The 20,533-nt window shown below is 44.5% G+C and overlaps 1 protein-coding gene across 8 annotated transcripts in view; it reads left to right on the forward strand.

The window, feature by feature from the left end:
• The window catches only part of VMP1 (vacuole membrane protein 1), a 56,850-nt gene that overhangs the window by 5,888 nt on the left and 30,429 nt on the right, over window positions 1-20,533 (forward strand). For all 8 annotated transcript variants that reach the window (XR_011905636.1, XR_011905637.1, XR_011905635.1 and 5 more), the window contains 5 exons: window positions 702-803; window positions 2,424-2,559; window positions 4,561-4,651; window positions 5,975-6,085; window positions 16,692-16,859. Coding sequence is in view for 5 of the 8 variants with exons in the window: in XM_072353805.1 (XP_072209906.1) it covers window positions 728-803; window positions 2,424-2,559; window positions 4,561-4,651; window positions 5,975-6,085; window positions 16,692-16,859 (582 nt within the window). In the remaining 3 variants the exon portion in view is untranslated. The remainder of the gene's footprint in view (window positions 1-701; window positions 804-2,423; window positions 2,560-4,560; window positions 4,652-5,974; window positions 6,086-16,691; window positions 16,860-20,533) is intronic.

Genomic DNA, 20,533 nt, shown 5'->3' on the forward strand with positions numbered 1-20,533 from the left:
GGATGAAAACAGCTCTTGCAACGTTCCGTTTTACGTTGGCTTTCTATTGCTGTGCTGTTTCCTTTCCTGGATAAGGAAAACCACAGCGCTTCTTGTGAAACTTTAAGGCTCATCAGAAGAGAGGCTGACCTTACAGAGAACACTGGCTTTTCCAAATGCTTTCCGTCAGGCAGTGCAGAGCTTTCCTTTTCTGCTTTAGAGATATTAGACCATACACCATGAGATGCAACTCTGGATCTTAGTTGCCACATTAAGAGGTTCTTTTCTTAATGTGTGAGCATTCTGAGGTCTGCTTGCGTGTTACCTGGAAGCTTTGCCACAGGATAGGTGCTCTATAACATGAGAGTCAAACCCTGAGCCTCACTTTGGGAATGAACAGGAGCTCATGCAATGCTCTGCTCCTCCTGGAGTGCCAGCACTGGGCTGGTGGGTGCAAGGGCTGTTTCACAAGCTTTTGTTCAGTCACAGAAGTGAGGGAATTTTGTCACTGAAGTGCAAAAATTCAGGTTTCTGTAGGTGGAAATGGTTTCAACTGTGTCGTTTGTGGCGATGGAAACACTTTCTGCTTTTTCACGATGTAATGTGGGATAACTGTGGTTCTGGGGAGCTGCTGGGTGTTTGCGTGCATCCTTTGACTACTGAGTAAACAGTCTTTGTAACCAGCAATGGAGACATGACGCTCTTTGGTTTTGTTCTGTTAGATCCCTGTACGTGAGTGATCTATGAAATGGCAGAGAATGGAACAGATTGTGACCAGAGACGTGTAGGAATGAGCAAAGAACAGCACAATGGAAGCTTCACAGGTAGGTAGGAAATGTCTTTGTGTTCTCAGCTGATCAGAACTTCAATCTAAAACCTGGAGAACTTACATAATGTAAAGCCAGAGAACGGTTTCTTGCTATGTGTTGCCATTCAGCTTCTCTCTTACAGACTTTTCCTTTCAGTGTTCTCGCTCGGTAGCTCATATGCACTTGGGCCTCTGAGGCTGAGCTGGGTACCATAGGGGCTGTGAGCTAAGAGCTGAGCTGTGTAGAAGTCGGGCTGTACAACCCCACCCTTTGGCACTGAAGAGTTGGTATTGGTAATAAAATCTGTTTTGCTCTGGGAAAGATCCAGTCTTCAGTCTCCCACTTTCTAGCTTTTCTGTTGACAGTTTGACACTGTAATTCATCATTTTCCATTCTACATTGCTGGCAAAATAGTTAACAGCTTCATCTCCTGCCTTGCCTCTGTTTTTCTTACTGGTATGTTTGAAATCAGCTTGGATTGGTGTTTAGAACTTGTGAAAAGTAACCAGGGAACATTTAATGAATACCGTTGTGTCACTGAATGCTGCGTGTAGCCTGGAGATGGTTATCATCTCAGTTTGTTTCCTGTCAGCCTTGAATGTGCCGGTTCCATATTTAATTAAGTTTTGTAATCAAGTGATTTCTCAAGTTGTACACAGGCTTACACCACTCTGCAGTCTCTTACGACATATGTTCAAATCATACAAAGTTACAAAAAACCCAGAGCTGAAGCATTTTTATTAGACATATTAAGAGGAAAAATATGGAGGACACAAAACTTGCTGAGCAAGGATATGAGGTTAGATTGAAAGAGAAGTGTATGCTTGTGTGTATGGAGCAAACCAAGGCCTTCCTGGGGGGAAGTAGGTGTCCAGTACTTGCTGTTGTGGGATTCCTGTTAGTTCATCTAAAGCAACAGGCACTAACAGCTGAAGAGCACAGCTGAGGAAAATTAGATGGGCACTGTGAGTGAGGTACAGCTGGTGTTACGGTGGTATCAGGCACTGCAGTGTAACCAGATTACTGCTGTTAGAAGCAACGAAATGTGTAGTGTCAGTTTAAGTGCAGGACTGTGGTGTATGACTAAGCCCTGATCACAGGAGCACTTCCCATCTGGCAAGCTCCTTTTGGAGAAGCTGAACGGTGTGGCAAGGCTTAACATAGCCCAGGGATTCTTACTGGGAGGGTAGATATCGTTATCCAGTTACACGGTGACTGGGGTGTGCAGAGAGTACATGTAATTCAATCTGCTTCGATTGGAGAAGTCTGAGAATAACTTTGGAAGAGAACCAAATTCGAAAGTTCAAAGTAAAATGTGGTCGCTGTAGTGGGCAATAGAGATGCCCTTTGACGTTGTATATTAGCTGATTTAAACTCGTGGTGCATAAATGCTGATACATTTAACAGACTTCTTGCACCTTGGGCCAATTCTTGAATGGTTGTCAGCTACATGGAAGGAAAAAAACACACATTTCCTTTGCTGGATCACACGTGATTTCTGATGGCTTTGGAGCAAATGCTTTGTGATCAGTGACAATGACTAACAAAACAAAGAAGTATCAGTATAAATTTGGGTGGGGTGGAATCTGACCTGTCAGCCTGTGCTTTCATATTGCTGTTGCTTTTCATTTGCAGATTCCTCTTCGTTGAGCGAACGGAAACGAAGGGACCGAGAAGAGAGGCTGAATATTGTCCTCTGGAGACAACCACTTGTTACCTTGCAGTATTTTTTCCTGGAAACTCTAATAAACTTGAAGGAATGGACCATAAAGTAAAGATAATTTCTTTAACTTCTAAGCATTCTGGGGAAAGCCTTGCTGTGATTCAGTAGGTCGCTCTGACATCTCACTTTCCCTGATGATTCATAGCTTTCAAATTCTTTTTCCAGAAAACGTACTTATTTTTGTCCCTTAAAGGTGGCCGCTGGAACATGCCCCACTTCCAGCTGCATGGCCAGACCTCCTGCCTAAGTGACATAAGTGTACGTAGGGACAGGTCTCAATGGAAGATAATTGCAGCCTTCCTTCTTGAGAGTTGAATACTTCCATTTGAAAGAATGGGATAGTGTTTAGGGATCCAGAAGGCAAGAGATATTGCAGTTAAGACTGAAGTGTTAAGCACTGATCTTTTAATGTGTGTGTTAGTATCACTTAATGATCTTTGAGTAATTTAGCTAGGGCAAGGTTCAGGATTACGTGGAATATGTGTTGATGTTTATGGTGCTTCAAAGAGGACTTTGCATCTAAGCTGTGTGGGCCCTGTCATAGCAGGAAATTACTTATTAAAGTGCTTCTGAGCATCATTTACACCCTGGATGGAGTGGGCTTTAATTCTAGTTGTAACTGCTAATTGCATATTTCCAACATCTCCTGCTAATGCTCCTTCAAAGAGAGCCGTGATTGGTGATAGTGGGCTCTGTTTGTTGACTCTGCTGGGCTACGTTTGAGGTGCTGACACATAAGTTCAGTTGATACAAACTTCTATTTTCCGTTTTCATCTTCTGCAATGAAAAATAGCAGATTTACTTTAAGCTTAATCTCATTTTGCACTCCACAAAATAATCTAGCCCCCAAAGCCCAATTATTTTACATTCTTTCAACTACCAACTGTTTCTTTGAGCACTGCTTTCCCACCTCTTGCTTTAGCTGTTTCAGACAATCTCCAACCGTAACAGCAATAGAATTGGAGGTGTTATTTTAAGCTATTTCCCAGCTGTCTAGATATTGATTTTTATTACAGGTAGTATTTGCATCCTGAATTGCACAGCACATCTATGTTATGTACCACTACCCAACACAGCGCTGTGCAGCCACAGCTGTGTTGTGTAGCATGATCATGTCTCTGCAGAAAATAACAGACCGTGTACCATGAGCTGTGAAGGTGACCTCAAATTGAGTCTTAATGGTTTCCTGTGTTCCACATGAGTAAATTGCTATCTAAGTGATGACAATCACTTGAAAATCTAATTCTTGTAGTGATATGAACAGCTACTCTTTTTCAGCTTGCTGAATGTTGAAGCATTTCTGAATGTGTTTCTTTATTATGTCTCTCGTATTTCGGTCTTCCATCTAAATTGATAACTTACACTTAATTTGCTGTCTGTGATTTTAAAGCATTAGGTGACAGAAATTAATAAATGTGTGTGGCCACACAGTTAAGGAATATGTATCAAGCAGGGTTATTGCAAGCCTGTAAAATTAGCCACATGCAGGAGTAGCCGGCCATCAAATTACATAGAAAAACACTTTTCCCCTTTACCTGCAGTAGCTTGCTGATACTTCAGTTAAAATGTACACTTTAAACTTTGAGCTGTCACAAGGGAGATTCTTCTCAACAGATCAAGAGAAGAACAGTGTGTAGATGTTGGCTGTGGCTGTGCCCAGCAGCACGTGGATTGAAATCAGCCCTTCTGTTGCCCACTCACATCCCCTCCCCAGGGCCAGTGCCTGCTTTGTTACCTCGCTTGATCATGAATGCTGCCCTGGGTATGAAATGCTCTTGTTGAAGCTGAACGTTTGATGTTTAGGTTGTGTTTGCTTTCAGACAGCAGCTTCGTTTTTCTTTATTTAAAAACAAAACAGTGAAGTAGAGATTTTCCATAGGAATAACAGCTCCCCAGATATTTTTGGGGAGGTTTGTTTTTGTAACAGCAGACTTCTCAGCTGCCATTGTGCCTACTGGCTACATCCACACAACCCCACTCCACGAAGATAAGTTACTTTTAGATGAATGCTAAGTTATGAAGAGCTCTAACTGCCATTTGTCTTTTAAGATTGTGGCATCGGCGAAGTATCCTGGTGTCTTTTTTACTGCTGCTTGCAGTGCTTACAGCTGCGTATTATGTTGAAGGAAGACATCAACAGGTATGACGATTTCAAGTGACTAATGCTTGTCCCTGTGCTAAAGTGGATATGCTGGGAACTGAATGGGTTCTTCATGAGATTGTAGCGTCTCTTTTGAACCCTTGTTTGATAAGATTTTTTGTAGATCGTGTCATGATTCACCTTGTGTCGAGTGTGGGTGGGTTGTATTTGAAAGACGGAGGAAGATCAGCTGTATCATGTCATCTATTCTGTTGCATACGTAGGTGTTCCATTTCTCCTCTGCTCTTGACTGAGTAAGCACACCTCCAATGCTGCAGCACTTCGCTCCAGTTGTGAACAAGTTTTAATAGTGGTGTGAGCTCTGGGGAAAATGTTAATCTGAGTCATCATAGAACTTTATGGGTTTCCAAGAAATGTTTCTTCTGCTATGGAAGGACGTCCTGACCGACTAGGGAAGGCATAGGTGTTAACATAAAATAGCTTCATGGCTCAGATCTCTACCTCTGGTGTATCTTAATGCGCTTGTTGTCTTAAAACAGCTGTTTAAAAAACTTAGTTGTTTGGGGTTACCTGATGATTGATGCTTTTGCATCACTTGAAGAAGTGCAGGCACTTGCCCCAGGCACAAGGAGAAGATGTCTATACCTTTCCCTTCTCCATTGCTCCTTGAGTTTCAGATTTTCCCTGTAGGCAACCCTTGTTAACCCAGCAGGGCATTTCCTTGTGCAACTGAGTCATATTAGCACTGTTACTCTGAAAATCAGCAGGTTCCCAAACTCAAGGAACATGTTTACTTTCGTACTTCTATGGTGTGTTTCTAACTGGTGCACACATAGATCTGGAACAGGAGTCTTGGCCTCCTCAGGTCTCGTGGTGCAGTGAAATGATGCTCCAGCTCATAGCATCCTCACTCAATCCCGTGCTTGAGCCCTAAGCAGTGCAGAGCTGGATGCTCGTCACCACTAGGTGGCTCTTCAAACTGCTGTTGTGCGCTCTGCCCTGAGGTTGCTGCTGGCCTCGTGCTTTGCAGGGCTTGGCTGGGCAGTGCCTCCCCAGGGCTCTGCAGGAGGCTGCTGGGAGAAACCTGCATCAGTGGGACTGACAGGGCTTGTGCAGCCTGCAGTGTCCTCAATTCTCAATCCCTCTCCTTGAAAAGCTGTTGATTATGAGCCTATAGGCTCTTCTAGTCAAAGAGCACTGTTTTCTGTACAAGTCTCTGCTGTAATTGTTGTAAGTTGCAAATAGAAGTACCTGGTTCAGTTATTACAATGCAGCCAAACACCTGCATTAGCTTGTAGCTTTAACATTCTCCTCTTGAGAAACATCACCTCAATTGATTTTCTCTTGTGATTTCACTTTCAGTATGTGCGGTACATGGAGAAGAAGTTCTTCTGGTGTGCCTACTGGGTAGGACTGGGCATCCTGTCCTCTGTCGGACTTGGAACAGGTCTTCACACCTTCCTGCTCTATTTGGTGAGTGTAATTTCTGTCCCGTGTTTTATCCGAGTCATGGATTTCAATTGCTGTGTTGTTTTAAGATCTTGTGAATAAAGAATCTTCAGTAAGTCTAAATGGCAAGTAGTTAGAAAAGAAATACTTGGTGTAATACTGCAGTGCACTCATCTTGCTCTGTACTGCATAGCCCTGCTTTGTGGCTTGTATGCCATTAACCCTCACTGTGAAACCGAGTCAAAATCAGCAGTGCTCTATGCTGTCATTTACTGCTATAAAGAAAACGTTTCGCAGTGCATGCAGCTCAAATTTTGCATTAAAAAAGCTCTTCATAGCTTCAAGTGATCACTTTGCTACCTGAGAGACGAGGAGCAGGCAGCTGCTTGGAGGTTCAGTCTGTATTCGTTTTGCTTTGATAATAATGGCAAGAAAGATGTTTGTCTACAAAGAGAAAATGCTCCGTGTTGTTTTGAAAGTGTATCTGATGTTGTTTATCTCAGCTCGGCTAGGAAAGTTTGGCTGTGTTTTGCTTTTGGCCATTGGATTAGTTCCTTGTTTATGAAACCACTGTCCTGGATTTAAGAAAAGGATTCATGGCCACAAAATAATTAAAACCAGTTTATGCAACAAATGTCATCTTGTATTTGGGACAATTACAGATGTTTACTTTCAGAACTGCTTTAATCATTAGCAATAACACAGAAAGCACTGCAGGAAACGAGGAACTTGTGTTTTTCCACACAGCGAAGCATTGCCTATGAAATCCAATGGCATTTGTATCGCCTGCGTTTGCAGCAGTGTCAGCCTGTCAGCGTGGTTCCACTCCTGAGGGCTGAAAGTACAGGAGAAAGGAAACTGCCGCTAAACAGAAACAAGTTAATGCACACACAGCCTTATAGGCAAGGTTTCTTCAACCAAAGGGACGGTGTGTCTCTTGGGAGCTGTTTGAGAGCTGATGGTATTGCTCCTCGTCTCAGTTTTAACACCGTTGTGTCAGAGATGTGGTGAATAACTGGTGTTTTACACTGTTTGCAAACTGCATCTGAAACTGGGTTATGTTTTGTTGTACGTTGATCGCAAACAGAATAGGAAGGGCTCTGACATTTCAGTCATGTATATACACGGCGTTATTTCTCTGTTGGCGTGATAACAAGGCTGGTAAGTTCAGAACAAACACGCTTCTGGGGGTTAAATGCATGTCTGGATGTAGAAGGGTCCTTAGCGTTGTGGAACACACGTGGCTGTGTGCCACTAGATGGCAGTGGGAGTGCAGGAACACGGGCTGACTGCTCTGACTGCGTGTTGCCATTTTAAGTACCAGATCTGTTAATATTGTCAACACAACACCACCAGCAATGTACGCATGTAATACACACAGTAATATAGTCCAGTCTTTGATACCCACTAAAGCTACACACCTGAACAGGGACTTCAGGCAGTCGATGTCACTTTTACAGGTAAATTATTTCAGACTTATGGATTTAACCCTCTGTGATCAAAGCAGTTAGGAGCTCCAAACTCCAAAAAGGAGCTTTAAAGTGATTTACTGTTCTAATTGTGCATCAGCCTCCTCTAAAAGTACAACTGTAATAACTGTGGCGAAGTCCCTGTATTAACTTTCACACTAACACATGCCTGCTTTCCATGTTCCATATACTTTAGTTATGTTTCTCAACTGTGGCAAAACTCGTTCTTCCATTGATTCAAAGGAATTAAAAGCTGAAAAAAGAAATCCTCTTGTTTCAGTGCCTGGATTTGCAGGCAGCAGCGAACAGATTCTGTAAGTGTTTTCAAATTGCTCATAATTAATTGCTCATTTCAAATCTGTGTGTAGGGTGAGATTGTTGGGAATGCAATTACATGCCTAGAGAACAATGCTCTCGGGCCCACCCATGAGCTGCTGGGCTCTTGTTGGTGCTTGCAGCATTGTGGCTGCCACCCAGGGCCGAGGGGTAGGAATTGCTGGCATGTGGGCACCTGTTGGTGCTGTGTGTGGAGTTGCTTCAGCTGTGACACAGGTGCATCTCTTGTAAATACAGCCCTCCTGGTGCGTGCAGCTCCTTCACTGCACGCTGTCTGTGAGCACAGCCTTGTAGCTGGGCACTTCCCTAGTTGTGCAATAGATGTATTATGTGAGTGACGCTATTTGCTTTCCTGGCGCAGTGAGCTGTTTTTCCAGTGTTGAGAACTATCATTCATCTGGATTCTTCAGAGCATCTACAGCAGCCACTTTGTTGCAGGAGAGATCCAGGGGTGAGGGTTTGGAAACAACAGGTTGGCTTAAAGCAGAGCCTGCAATACCAGGCAGCCTCTCTCTGGGGCACAGCGCTGCCCCCAATGCTGTCAGCTCACATCTGCTCCTGATTGTGTTGGTCACCAGAGCATTCTTGCTGAATGCATTTTGGTCAGGGAGGGAAAGGTGGATTTTGGCAATAAAAAGCCTGCGATCAAGCTGACATTTCTGCAATTCTTCCTATATATAATAGAGGATCTAAACGTTATCTGCTGTGTTGGTTCCCAGCTCAGTGCTTTCTGTTCGGTCGTAGCCAGCAGTAAGTGTAAAATCCAACATGGCTTTTGGGAAGGGATCCTCCAGCTGCAGCTGGCACTGAGCACAGGGCTGGCACTGAGCAGGTTTCAGCACAGCAGTGTGGAAGCCGGCCGCTCTTCCAAGAATCCTCTTTATTCTGACACATTCAAAACAAGTCTGCTGGCTTTTATTCCCAAAGCCCATTAAAGTCATTTCAGGATTCTTTTAAAAACAACACTTTAAAAATAGAAATCACGATGTGGTGCTGTAGGAAATAAAGCTATTAGGATTAATGACTCCAAGGGTTTAGCAGCGTACAGGGCTGTCGTTCTAGGGGCAGAATTTAGTCTCGATCTGTTTGCTCTTATATTGCTGGTATATTAAGAGACAAATGGCATGAATCGCTTAATTGCTGGGAGATGATTTCTTGTGCTTGTGGGGTGGAGGAGCAGGCAGTGCTGGGTGGGGTGCTGGGCTGGAGCTGCCCTCTGCCATCTTCATGCTGCTGCCTGACTTGGTTTCGGTTCAGCTCTGGCAGTGAATTGCAGCTGATGTGATCGAGGGAAAGGAGATCAGCGTAGAATTCGTGCCCATCAGAAAGCCTTGTGTGAGAGCCAGCCAATACGTGTCCCTTCGGTATATATGCTGTGTTATACAGTCTGTAGTGGTGGCTGATGAATGGGAGTGAATTCCTTACAGGTCAGGAGTGCAACGCGAGTTCTGGCTGTCTGCAATTGTTTGTGTTTTTGTTTTTCTAAATCCCCATCTCTGCTCCCTTGCTGATAGAGCCAAGTGGAGCAACAGCCGGAGAGCTCTGCTCGGTGGCCGGGCTGCAGAGCAACGCAAACAGGAAACGTGAGGTACAATAGGAATGCTTTGTGCACCGAGGTCAGAAAAGGGCTGGGATTTTTTCAGATGTGTGGGTTTGTCACCCAATTCTTTCTCGGGCGTTCTGCGGCAGATTGAAGGAGCGTGGCAGTAATTTCAGGCCTTGAGAAAGGACCAAGAACTGCCTTTAAAGAGAAGCACATCGCAAAGGCTGTGCCTTCATTGACAGGGCTGACTTTGGAGAGCTCACTGGGGTTTATCTGGGCTGGAGGGTTCAGTGCCTTGCTTTTGTTCTGAATTGGTTCCAGGGCTTGGCTGTGGCCAGAGGTCGTGTTTTGGCCTGCGGAGAGCACAGCAGCACGCAGCCAGAGAGAGTCACACTTAGAATGTTAGCTTAGAATGGGAGCGCTGGAAATCAGACACGTCGTGCAATCGTGAGCGTGTTAACATTTCTCCCCCAAAAAAACCCAAAGCGTTGTTGGCGTGAACCATTACAAAACAAGTACCTCCACACCCCCCTTTCCTGCCAGAACTACCGATTGCTTTTTAAAATCACATTTGTTTCGGTGATCCAGGAACGGGAGCCAAACTTGTGAGGAGACCCGAGGTAGAATCACAGAAGTGGTTCTGCAAAGAGCAGCTTACACAGCAGGGTTTACTCTTAGCACTGTGAACTGCGCGTTGGAATTTGGGAATCCACACCATTTATTCTCGTTCTTTCCCCTGTTAATGAGTGACTTCAATACAGGAGTGTTTTCTCAGTGATTTTTCTGCTTCTGAAAATATTTGCTCTTTTTGTTTTTCCCTTGTAGGGGGATCATTCAAAATGATCGTGAATAACACATAGGTGATGTGTTCTGTGTGTAAAGGAAAAAAGCCAGGAGGAGAACCTGAGCTGCCCAGGCAGGTGGGGGACACAGCCACGCTCTCCCTCTCAGCACTGAGTTACTGCTAAGTGTTCATATCCACTCCTTGCAGCTCTTCAATACGCATCAGTTGGCAAACCTAAAGCAAAGGAAATAAAACCTGGTTTAGTCTAATACCTGTGATCGGGTTACTGCTCTTGAGCTAAGGCCCTTAAAGAAAAATACATGGCGGTGCAGAAGACAGGAATCAATTGTAAAGCAAGTTGAAATGGAGCCTGTTTGTGTAAGGCTGGCATGCAATGTACATTTTCATTTGTTTCCTCCATGCCTTTAAACCTGCTTCCTCCAGCTGTCCTGCACTGTGCACAATGGAACATCCTGGAATACACGAATCAACACCCTTTACAAAAATCACTTCTTTGCTTACCATCTCTTGTTGGGAACTGCTGCCTGCCGTTCACATGGGCTCTGTTCTGCCTGAAACTGCAGCATCTGTGTTTGTAATGTGCTGATGAACTGGCAGAACCCAATGGTTTGAGATGGGCACTGCTGCCAGGTGAGCTGAGTAGTAACCTGGGTGCCTTCCTTCCATTTAAAAACATCTGTGCTTAAATGTGGTATTTGCAAGGGGAAAATGTTCGTTTAGAGTCTGGAGGCTGTGAGTGCACCCACTGTTGTTTTATATATATAATATATATATATTTTATATATATATATGTGTGTATATATATATATATATATATATATATTTGAAATACCTATCGATTCAACCTCTGTTTTATGTCCTTCTGGATTATGCTGTGGAGGTAACAACTATTGCAGCCCAATCTGGGAGGGCATGACCCCCACCTCCCCTCCAGCCTGGTGCCTGAATGCAGGAAGAAGCTGCCTGTCCTGCTGTGAGAGGTTGCAAAGCCTGGCAGGGAGCTGGGGGAAGGCTGGAAGCAGGAACCTCCCTCCTGCCCCACTGTGAGCTGCTGGGCTGCCCGAGTCAGTGCCCGAAGCAGGGTGACTGCCAGTGCCTTATATGGCCTCCAGTGCTGCTGGAATCGGTGCATGTCAGGAGCTGGACAGTTTATCTCAAGCTGGAGCTGTGGTAGTAAATATCTAATGGGAAGCTCCTCTGGCTGTGTGAGGTTAGCTCTCTTACTATGACTTTTCAGAAGTCTGTGACGTTTTGATGTCATTTTAATGTTTAAACCATACTGAGCCTCTTGGGCAGTTATAGGGGTCTGAGCTTGCCCCAAGCTGTAGGATCAGTCGGGGCACCGTTCTCTTCCTTTCAGAGCTTGATGGACTTTACCTTTCAGATGCTGACACTTGGTTTTCATTATCTGCTCTTGATTTCCTTGTGGCTGCTGGGAGGTCACATCACACTTTCTCCTTACTTGCTCTCCTGCAATCTCTGCGCTGTTGGTTGTTTTCTCTTTCCAAGTGAGCAGCCTGAACTTTGTGCTTTTCTCCTCCCCGCTTCCTTGAGCCGGCTGGAAATAATGATAACAGTGCAAGGCAATCTCTAATTGGAGGCATTAAAGCCAATCATCACTGCTGGTGTCAATTTGAGCAAATGCTGTGATTTATTCCTTAGCAATAATAAATGGCTGACTAAGGAAGGGCGAGGAAAAAATGTTGACAGATTATTTTTGTCTTCTGTCAGCACCAGAATATGAACTTGGATTCTTCCACTTGTGCCTTTTCCTGGCGTGGGTCTGTGTGACTGCTCCTATAGAAAGCAGCGTGGGCATCGCTTTACAATGCATGTGCTTTTCTTGCTACTCCTCAAAGTAGCAACATGGCCCCATTCTGCATTCCATGGGACCACGTGCCTGCTCCCTCGGTGGTTCTTGTTCAGTCATATTCAGAGCTTGTGGCTCACGGTTTGGAATTTCCATCAGCTCTGCAACTGTGGGGCAAAGCTTGACTGAAGTGGGAATGGAAACTTGCTAACAGACATGTGACTGTAAAGTTTATACGTTGCTTGAAATGACAGTGTGCTAGAGCCCTGCTGCCGGATGGATGCTTGAGTCACCGGAGGATGCTGTAGGGATGGGATCCTTCTTCATTCAGAGACTCTTTTTAGTCCTATACTGCATACCAGACGACACATTAAATCACGAGACATTTTAATCTCATCACACAGACAGACAGACTGGATCAACATATTTCCTGACCACCTCTGGGCCCAGTTTTCCTCCTGTATTCCCAGAGCAGTTTGCACTGTGGGCAGCTGTTTGCTGCTCCTGGAGATAAAAAGGTGCTGTAAGATGGTGTTACTTTCTGGAGAGGTGTAGTGACTTCATAGATAAGTATGAGATGAGTCGCAGCCTGGGGCAACACTTGCAGGATGTTTCCCATGCGAAGCAAGCTTTTGCTTTTCTAATTTATCTTAATCAAATATAGAATGACATGTTTCCCCCCTGTGGAAAGGCTGAGTCTTGAGGCCAGTATGAAAAGCTCCGTATCCATGGAGGAAAGCAGATTTTTAGTGCATTAAGTTCAGCAGTGAGTTCAGGGTAATATTTCTCTTGCTGGCGGACGTATCACTTTTCTTTGTGGAGTATTTCTAGATGAGAATGAGTCTGGAGTTATGTCTTCTCCAAATACAAAAGGTTAAAATTAGATGCTGTTCTTGTGCTTGCAGCACTCGAGCAGGATGGCTGTTGTGTGCAGGGACACGGGAGAGGACCGCCTTTGAGATGCAGTTGTTTGCAGCTATGGTTTTGTTTGCAGTCTGGATGCACAGAGTGATTGATAAGGTGAAAACGTGATTCGCTCTTAATTGGATCTGCAGTCATTTCTCCTCCCGGTAAAGACTTCTCTGTTGTAAATAAAATGAACATCAGTGTGTTTTTAAAGATCAGAGCTTTGCCTTGTAGTGGTGAATTTCCGAGTGTGATTTATAGATTAAAAAACACCCTCTACTTTCTGGACATTTCATAACACATTAGAAATAATGCATTTCTAAGGATTAGCAGCATCCATTCTGACTGGGGTGACTTCAGTCACTAAAATTCCAAGTTCTCTTGAAGGTTCAGGTTCAGGAGTTCGATGTTGCCTGAACTCAGAGTTGTCCAAATAGGGATTTCCAGCCCTCCCCCCGATCACTATTACTGAAACACAGATTTATGTTGAGTTGCTCTTAGTGACCAGCTCTTGTCCTGTTTGATTTTAAATGGCACAGATATTTCTAACAAATGGCATTCCAGCCTGACCACAGGCTCCTGCTGGTCGTCAGCAGTGGCAAGCAAATGCTTCTAGCCCGAGTCAGCAGAACGTTTCTCAATTTCTCCTGCGTTGGCCCCTATGAGTGCCTCCTTCATTGGAGAGGTGAGGAAAAGACAGTTGTGTTCAGGATCTTACATGCCTTGAATTTCTGTGACTGTTCCTGGTTTGGCAAGCAGCACGTCTACTGAGTCGGCTGGTTTTAGTGCTTGTTGTCTGGTATGAGGGTTTGAAGTAGTTTTATGGAGCTATTTTTAAAGGTAGGGTTGCGGAGGAGATGTTTTAGGCATTGAAAGAGGCAAAGCTCACAGTATGTGCACAAGGGGAGAAGGTGGGAAGGTACTGCTGGGAGAGGGTTAAAAATGGTGTGAAAATGAATCCTTCTGACTGGAAGGAGCACAGGGTGTGCATCTGAGTGTGTATGGCCTGGGATTTCCCAAAGGTGGCACCTGGAGTTGGTTCCCCATCCTGTTAAAGCAGAGTTAAAGCAGCCCCACTGCTGCCTACAGAGCAAAATGGTGCCTGTTCTGCAACATGCAGAACCTCCCTGAAGCCACACTGCTGGTCAGCCAGCCATTGTTTTGGGAGGTGCTTGGTAACCGGGCTCTGTGGAAGCGTTGTGCTCTGCGTGAGCTCTCAAAGCAGCACTCAAACAAAAGCAGATGTGGGGGGTGATGCATGCGGCTGCCAAGCTGGGAGCTGCTGGCCCTTGGACTAGCAGGACAGCTGGGCTGTGCCACAAGGACATGGGATTGTTCTGCTCCCCTTTGGCTCTCCCTGAATTCTAAGACCCCGCACTTTGTCGCTCTAAAATGAACTGTTTATGCTTTATTTCTTATTCCAGTTAAAATGTGGCTTCAGCGGGTTCCATAACTCCAACTTCTTTCCGTTACGGAATTGTTTACATTGCAGCAGAAGAATGATGTTCCATTGGTGTAGTCTTCAAGTGGCTTGCTGGCCATTTTACAGCAGCTTTGCAAATGCCTTTTTTTTTTCCCCACTGGCTGCCACCAGTAAGACCTTTTCATTTGCAGACATCTGTTGGTTGAGCTTTTAACAGGAGGTGATGCTTTGGGACTATTGGGCCATTCTAAGGCTGGTAACCCCACTGGGAGAAGCAGTTGATGGCAAGGAGCTCCCAGAGGAGGCATTTTGTCTTTGCATCCTCTTGGGAGCGCAGAGCCTTCTTCACAGCACAGTTTGAGAAGAAACATGGCAGTGCTCTGAGAGGAACCTTGCCAAGAGAATGGGGGAGCTTCGTTAACAGCACAGGTTATATTTTGCTGCTATAAAACTGAAAGTAACAGCCTGCCATCGCAGCTGGCTGTAGTTGTGCTGTATTGTGGTCGACCTGCCAAATTTTGTGGAACTGAAAATCATACTTCTGGATTCACACACCGTATCACCCCGCCTTGGCAGCGAGAGTGCCCTTACTCTCAAGGGAACATAGGAAATGGTCATTTAAACTCAAGTGCACGGGGATTTCCTCCATGCAAATTGCATGTTCAAGAGACTTCTACTGCCAATTTCTGCAGGTGAAAACAGTGAGTTAAGGAAGATGGCTTGAGATACCTTTCTCTGTCCCAGCTTAGCTGTCAGAGTGGGGAGGGCAACTAAATTCTGTAAGCTTTAGAACATGGTGGAGAAAAGTTACCAGGTTTGCCATGAACGTGCTTAGTGATTTGAAGAGAGCTTCAATCTGTCTTTGCCCGTCTTCCATGAGTAAAATAGAAATGCATTATTTGTTTAGATCCAAAATAGCTGGGATGGGGGGTGGATCTTGCAGCTGTTATCAAAAAGGAGTCCATTGTCAATGTGGCTTTTCACGGTGTCTCTAGTACGTGTTACAAGTCACTTGTTTGTTCTTCCTTCTACATCAAAATCACTTCTTGTGGATCAAGTTCTGGATCTCTTCTTTCTTATTTTACATCAATGAACTTCAGAGTTTGTATCTCACTGCCATGAGATGAGTTTGTATCTCATTACCATGTGGTAAGTTTCCATGTGGTTGTGGCTGTGTAGATGCTCTGGTCTCTTCTTTGAGGCCTGTAATGTTGGCATGAGTGAACCCACCTAAAACCTTCTTCCCCAAGCCTAGGAAAGGCGTTGAGGCCCCACCTTTGGTGCGAGGCTGCAGCATCTCACCCTTTCATGTGCAAATGAAGACTGTAAGATTCTCATATCTCGGGCTCTTGCATTTCAGAGTTAGCTTTGGGAGCCTCCAAAGAGGAAATGATGGTGTTGGGTTCTATCATGCTTTCTTTTTTCCCTTGTTATTTTGTAAGAAATCCGGCTCTGGGAGGTATTAGGCTCCCTTAATGGTCTAATAAACCTCATTTAAAGGATTTCTCTTCTATGACACCTAGTGCTGGGTTCGGAGGGCTGAATGTAGCTGTAGGATTGCCTTGTGACTTCTTTTGTATTAAAATATCAATGGTTCTTTAAGACTGAAGCAGTTGAATTCTATAGTCAATACTGATGCTCCTTTTTGGTGGTTTGCCCCATAAATCATTTGATGCGAGATGGAGAGCAGGAGAAATCCATCTGTATGGCATTTGATGATCAGCTGATGATCATCTAAAAGTTGCAGAGCTCCAATGGAAGATGTGACGAGTTCTGGTCGTTTCAAAACAAAACTTGATACAGAATTTATATGCTTTCATCCTCTAAAAACAACAGTAGGGAGAACACCTGCGCCAATAAAGCTGTTGGCTGTTAAGCATCTGAGTCACACAGAATCACCAAGGTTGGGAAAGATCTACAAGATCCTCCAACTGGACTGGGTGGTTGGACTGGATGATCTCGCAGGCCTTTCCCAACCTTGGTGATTCTGTGTAATGAGACCGTTTAAAAGCTTTGATAAGCTCCTGTTTTAAGAAGAGAGGATTCTTGCCGTGCCTTGGCAGCGCTGTCGTGCTGTGCGGTGCCATGGCAGAAACTGAAAGACTTCTTAACATTTTTCTTTGATGACAAGGAAAAGGTTTTTGAAAGAGTATGAATAGCTTACATGGCACTTCTGATGCTCTTAGAAAAACTCTATCTGTTATTTAACATCACTAATGGCTTAAGTGAGAGAAGGTAAGTTTTAGCTTACATTTTTTCCATCAGGTAAATGCTGGTTTTTAATTTTAATCTTTATTACAACTCACGTGATCTGTGTTTTGATATTATGTTTTTCCAGGGTCCACACATAGCGTCGGTTACTCTTGCTGCCTATGAATGTAACTCTGTTAATTTTCCTGAGCCTCCGTACCCGGATCAGATCATCTGCCCTGACGAGGAGGTGGGCGGCGGATCCATCTCTCTGTGGGCGATCATCTCCAAAGTCAGGCTGGAGGCCTGCATGTGGGTAAGGCCTGATTCATAAAACTGGAGCTGCTTTAATCTACACACCTGATTTCTCTGTTCAGCAGCACTCAGCGATTGCTTTCTTGAGCCAAATAACGATGGCTTAACGCTGCTGCATTTATATCTGCGGTACAAAGAGCTGCTTTCCTGATCAGCCTTTTCTGTACTGGCCATGTAGTGTTGATCCCCTGTAGAATTAATCTTAAAGTTCTTAAAGGACCAATTGTTAAGAGCTGCAGTGTTGCACAGCGTGCTCTTAAATAATAAGCTTCAAAAAATCTGAGTTTATAATGTGAGGGAAGTTGCAGATGCTTTTATAAAGGATTCAGGCCCTGATACTGCAGCTGAGATGTTTATTCTGGCTTCTGTCAATGAATCAGATTACATACAGTGCTGTGTTGCATGTTTTTGTATATTGTTTCCTTTTCTCTGCCTGTTTCCATCAGGGCAAACTCTTCAAACAGGAAAAGCAGGTTGGCTTCTAAATGGATCAGGAAATGCTGTCGTTGGAGCTTCCTTTCTGTTTCTTTTAGTCCCTCTGCAGTTTTTGCATAGTTTGCTTTTTGGGTGACTTTGGTCATTTTGGTGCCTGTTTCACTCTGGATAGGTGACTTTAACTCCCAGTTTACACAGATATATCTGCTGAGATCTCTATGCCAGATTCACTTTGTTTTCACTGCTGGATTCCCATTCTGAGCGTCCACTTAATTGTTTAATTCATGGTTGTCAAATTCTAATGTAGAGAGGGGAAATCCTGAAATCAGGTCGCATTTGCTGTCTGCCCTCGTGTTCCCACATTCCTCCTCATGGTACAAAGAGGTATCTTAGGGCAACTTTGGTCACTGCGGCTTTTAAGATGATCAGCAGCTGCACTGCCTGCAGGAATGAGGTTTGGGCTGTGCGCATCGTGGACTCGAGTCATGTCAGACAAAGTAAGATACAGCTCACAGTGTTCATGTGGAGTAATGTACAAAATCCTTTGTGATTTTAATAATGGCAAAAGTGGATTTGGAGCTCTCCCGAGAAGCGAAGTGTATCTTGATTTCCAGTCTTTCTAATGAGAGGACATACAGATTTCCCTGAATGCTTGGTGAGTGGCTGGAGATACAAGTACTTATAAGACCATAAATATCAGCTTTTTTTCCCTCTTTTTAATTTTGCTTGTGTTTGTTTAAGGCAAACAGAAAAATGGCGTTTATAATCATGTTTCTAGGGTTGCAAAATATAAACGCAACTCGGGGCAAACACACATTGCTTAATCTTCAGCATCTAAAATAATTGAACAATGATGAGAATTAAGCTCAGAAATGAATTAATAGCAAGCACTGAAAGCTTGTGTCCTTCAGAGGAGAACAAGCAGTACCTCCAGTCTTTCACGAGAGCAGCATTTCTTGGTCCAGGCTGTGGGAAGGAGAAAGGCATTGGAGCAAACCATCCCCCTCCCCGCCTTCCCTTCTCGCCTTGGAGTTTCCCGACCACCACCTTTCTGCTGACCTCTGTCTCCACTCACTTTTCCCTCGGGAGCATCCCCGTCTCTCAGTGGTGTCTCATGTAATGTTATGCTTTCTTGGAATGTTTCAAGAATACATAAACATTGCTTGCTAATTTCCTGTAAGCCAGATCACGTTGGCGACTGCTGCTGCTTCTTCCAGTTCATTTCTTTTGTCCTGATTCCAGTTCACATTTCATGGAAGCTGTTGAAGAAACTTGCTCAGGGTTCTGTCGTATCTGATCCAGATTCCCCTGCACTGGAAGGTAACAGCAGCCTCCAGAAAACAAAGCAAGATGAGCTTTTACTACTCAGAACCTTCCTAAAAAGTCTTGATTTGAGTCCGTTTTCAGCTTGGAAGTGAGATGGGGAATAATCAGCGTAATTCCTCATCTGAGTTTCATTGATTGAACTCTTTTTTTTAATGGGAGCTTCTAATTGGATGTAAAGTCTGAATGTATCATGAGAAACAGTGGCTGAATGCAAAAGCAAAGGAGTGACTGGATGCGTGCAGCTCCTTGCACAGCACACGGAGCCCCGTGAGGAAGTGGTGCAGTAGCACTGCCAGCTTCTTTCCTTCAGCTTTGTAAAGTGAAACGCTGTCAGAAGGCTGCAAAGCCAAAGCTGGCTGATCTCCCTGATTGTTTGGAAGGAGACAGGAGAGGGGCACGGATATAAGATTTCATGTACAATGTTGAAAGCAGGACGGTCCCACTGGGGCACTCTGCAGAGCTCTGCCTGTAAAGCTGCTCAGGCTGAGTATATCCTGCACGGCCGGAGTGCAGGGATTGCTGTGCAGAAGGGATTGGGTTCAGATCACCAAAACATCAGCATCTGTTCCAGCTGACCTAAACCAGGTACAGAGATTAAAATCATTACAGCTCCCCTGCACGACAGTGATACTCATTCCTGTTGATAATGAGTGTTGCTGGAATTAAATATCACCGTATCTAAGGAATTATTAGGTGAAATGGAAATGATGGTTAAAGAAATCACTCTACAAATTGGCTCCACCCGTCCTGCAGAAAGACTCCCCAGAACAATCTGTGAGGTGTATGCCAGTTTTCACAGCCTGCCATCCCACAGGGACGGGGCATTCAATAGTGCCCTACATTTATAATGCGTTACAGCTTTCTTTTTTCTTATTAAGGAGGGGAAAGAATCAAAGCATGTAACTGCTGGGATTAGCAGAACAGGCCGCCTGTGTCCTGACCAGGATAAAATCAGTCTGAGCGACTCTTTCTAGTGGAGTCATTTCCCCATTTCCTTTCCTGAATGTGCTGTGTAAAAGAATTCTGCTCAGCATCCAGCTCTTCCAATTTGCCGTTAGCAGAACCTGCATTCAGTGTTCAATAGAGAGCTGATGGTACAGAGAGCAGTTAAATAGTTACTGGGTTGGATCCTTAATAGCTTGCTTTATATTTTTTCCTTAAACACACTTAGGGAACCTATGTTGGGTAGCCCTGAAATCATATGATGCTGTTGCAACTCGGAGATGTTTTGTAATGAGCATGTGACCGATCTGCTTTAATGAAAGTTCACGTCCAGTACACGCATGCAAACCTCTTCCTCAGCGAGCAGAACGAAGCCAAGGCGAATTGGCAGAGCCTGGAGGAGCAATGTGACTTTTTGTTCTTGCATCACCCTGAGAACATAACCTCAAGTGAATTCTTCTGAACCATCGTTGCTACTGTGTGCAGGCTGATCTCCCCTCCCGTGCCAGCAGCAGGCAGATTAATGAAGTCCAGCTTGTTGCACCCGCTTGGGTTTTTCTGCTGTGGAGAACGAGGTGTAAAGGTGTGATGCTGTGCTTAGAGTGAGACCATAGCAGTTGGGGTAACTGCAGAGGAGGGTGGGATGGAAAGCCATAACCTGTTGGTTTGGAGTCCCCGTGGCAGCTGGAATTCTCCCTCGCATGCAGCTGCGTATAGAGTGGGAACAAAGGAAATTGAAAGGCTTTTACATAGCTTCAAAGGGGTAGAAAAGCATTTGTTACTCACTCCTGACCCTAAGAAAGAAAAGCCATCTGTGTGTGGCTCAATTTTAGCACTTTTCCAGTGTGCTGCCCAACTATTGTGTGTTACCTGTCCTATATTTAAACTATTCTGAGTTTAATCCAAGTTCCTGTTTCGTTAGCCTCTATTTATCCATATGTTCAGTCTCGGTCATCACTCTTTTCTATTCTT

Source organism: Excalfactoria chinensis, chromosome 19 (assembly GCF_039878825.1).
Source record: "Excalfactoria chinensis isolate bCotChi1 chromosome 19, bCotChi1.hap2, whole genome shotgun sequence".
Lineage (NCBI taxonomy): Eukaryota > Metazoa > Chordata > Aves > Galliformes > Phasianidae > Excalfactoria > Excalfactoria chinensis.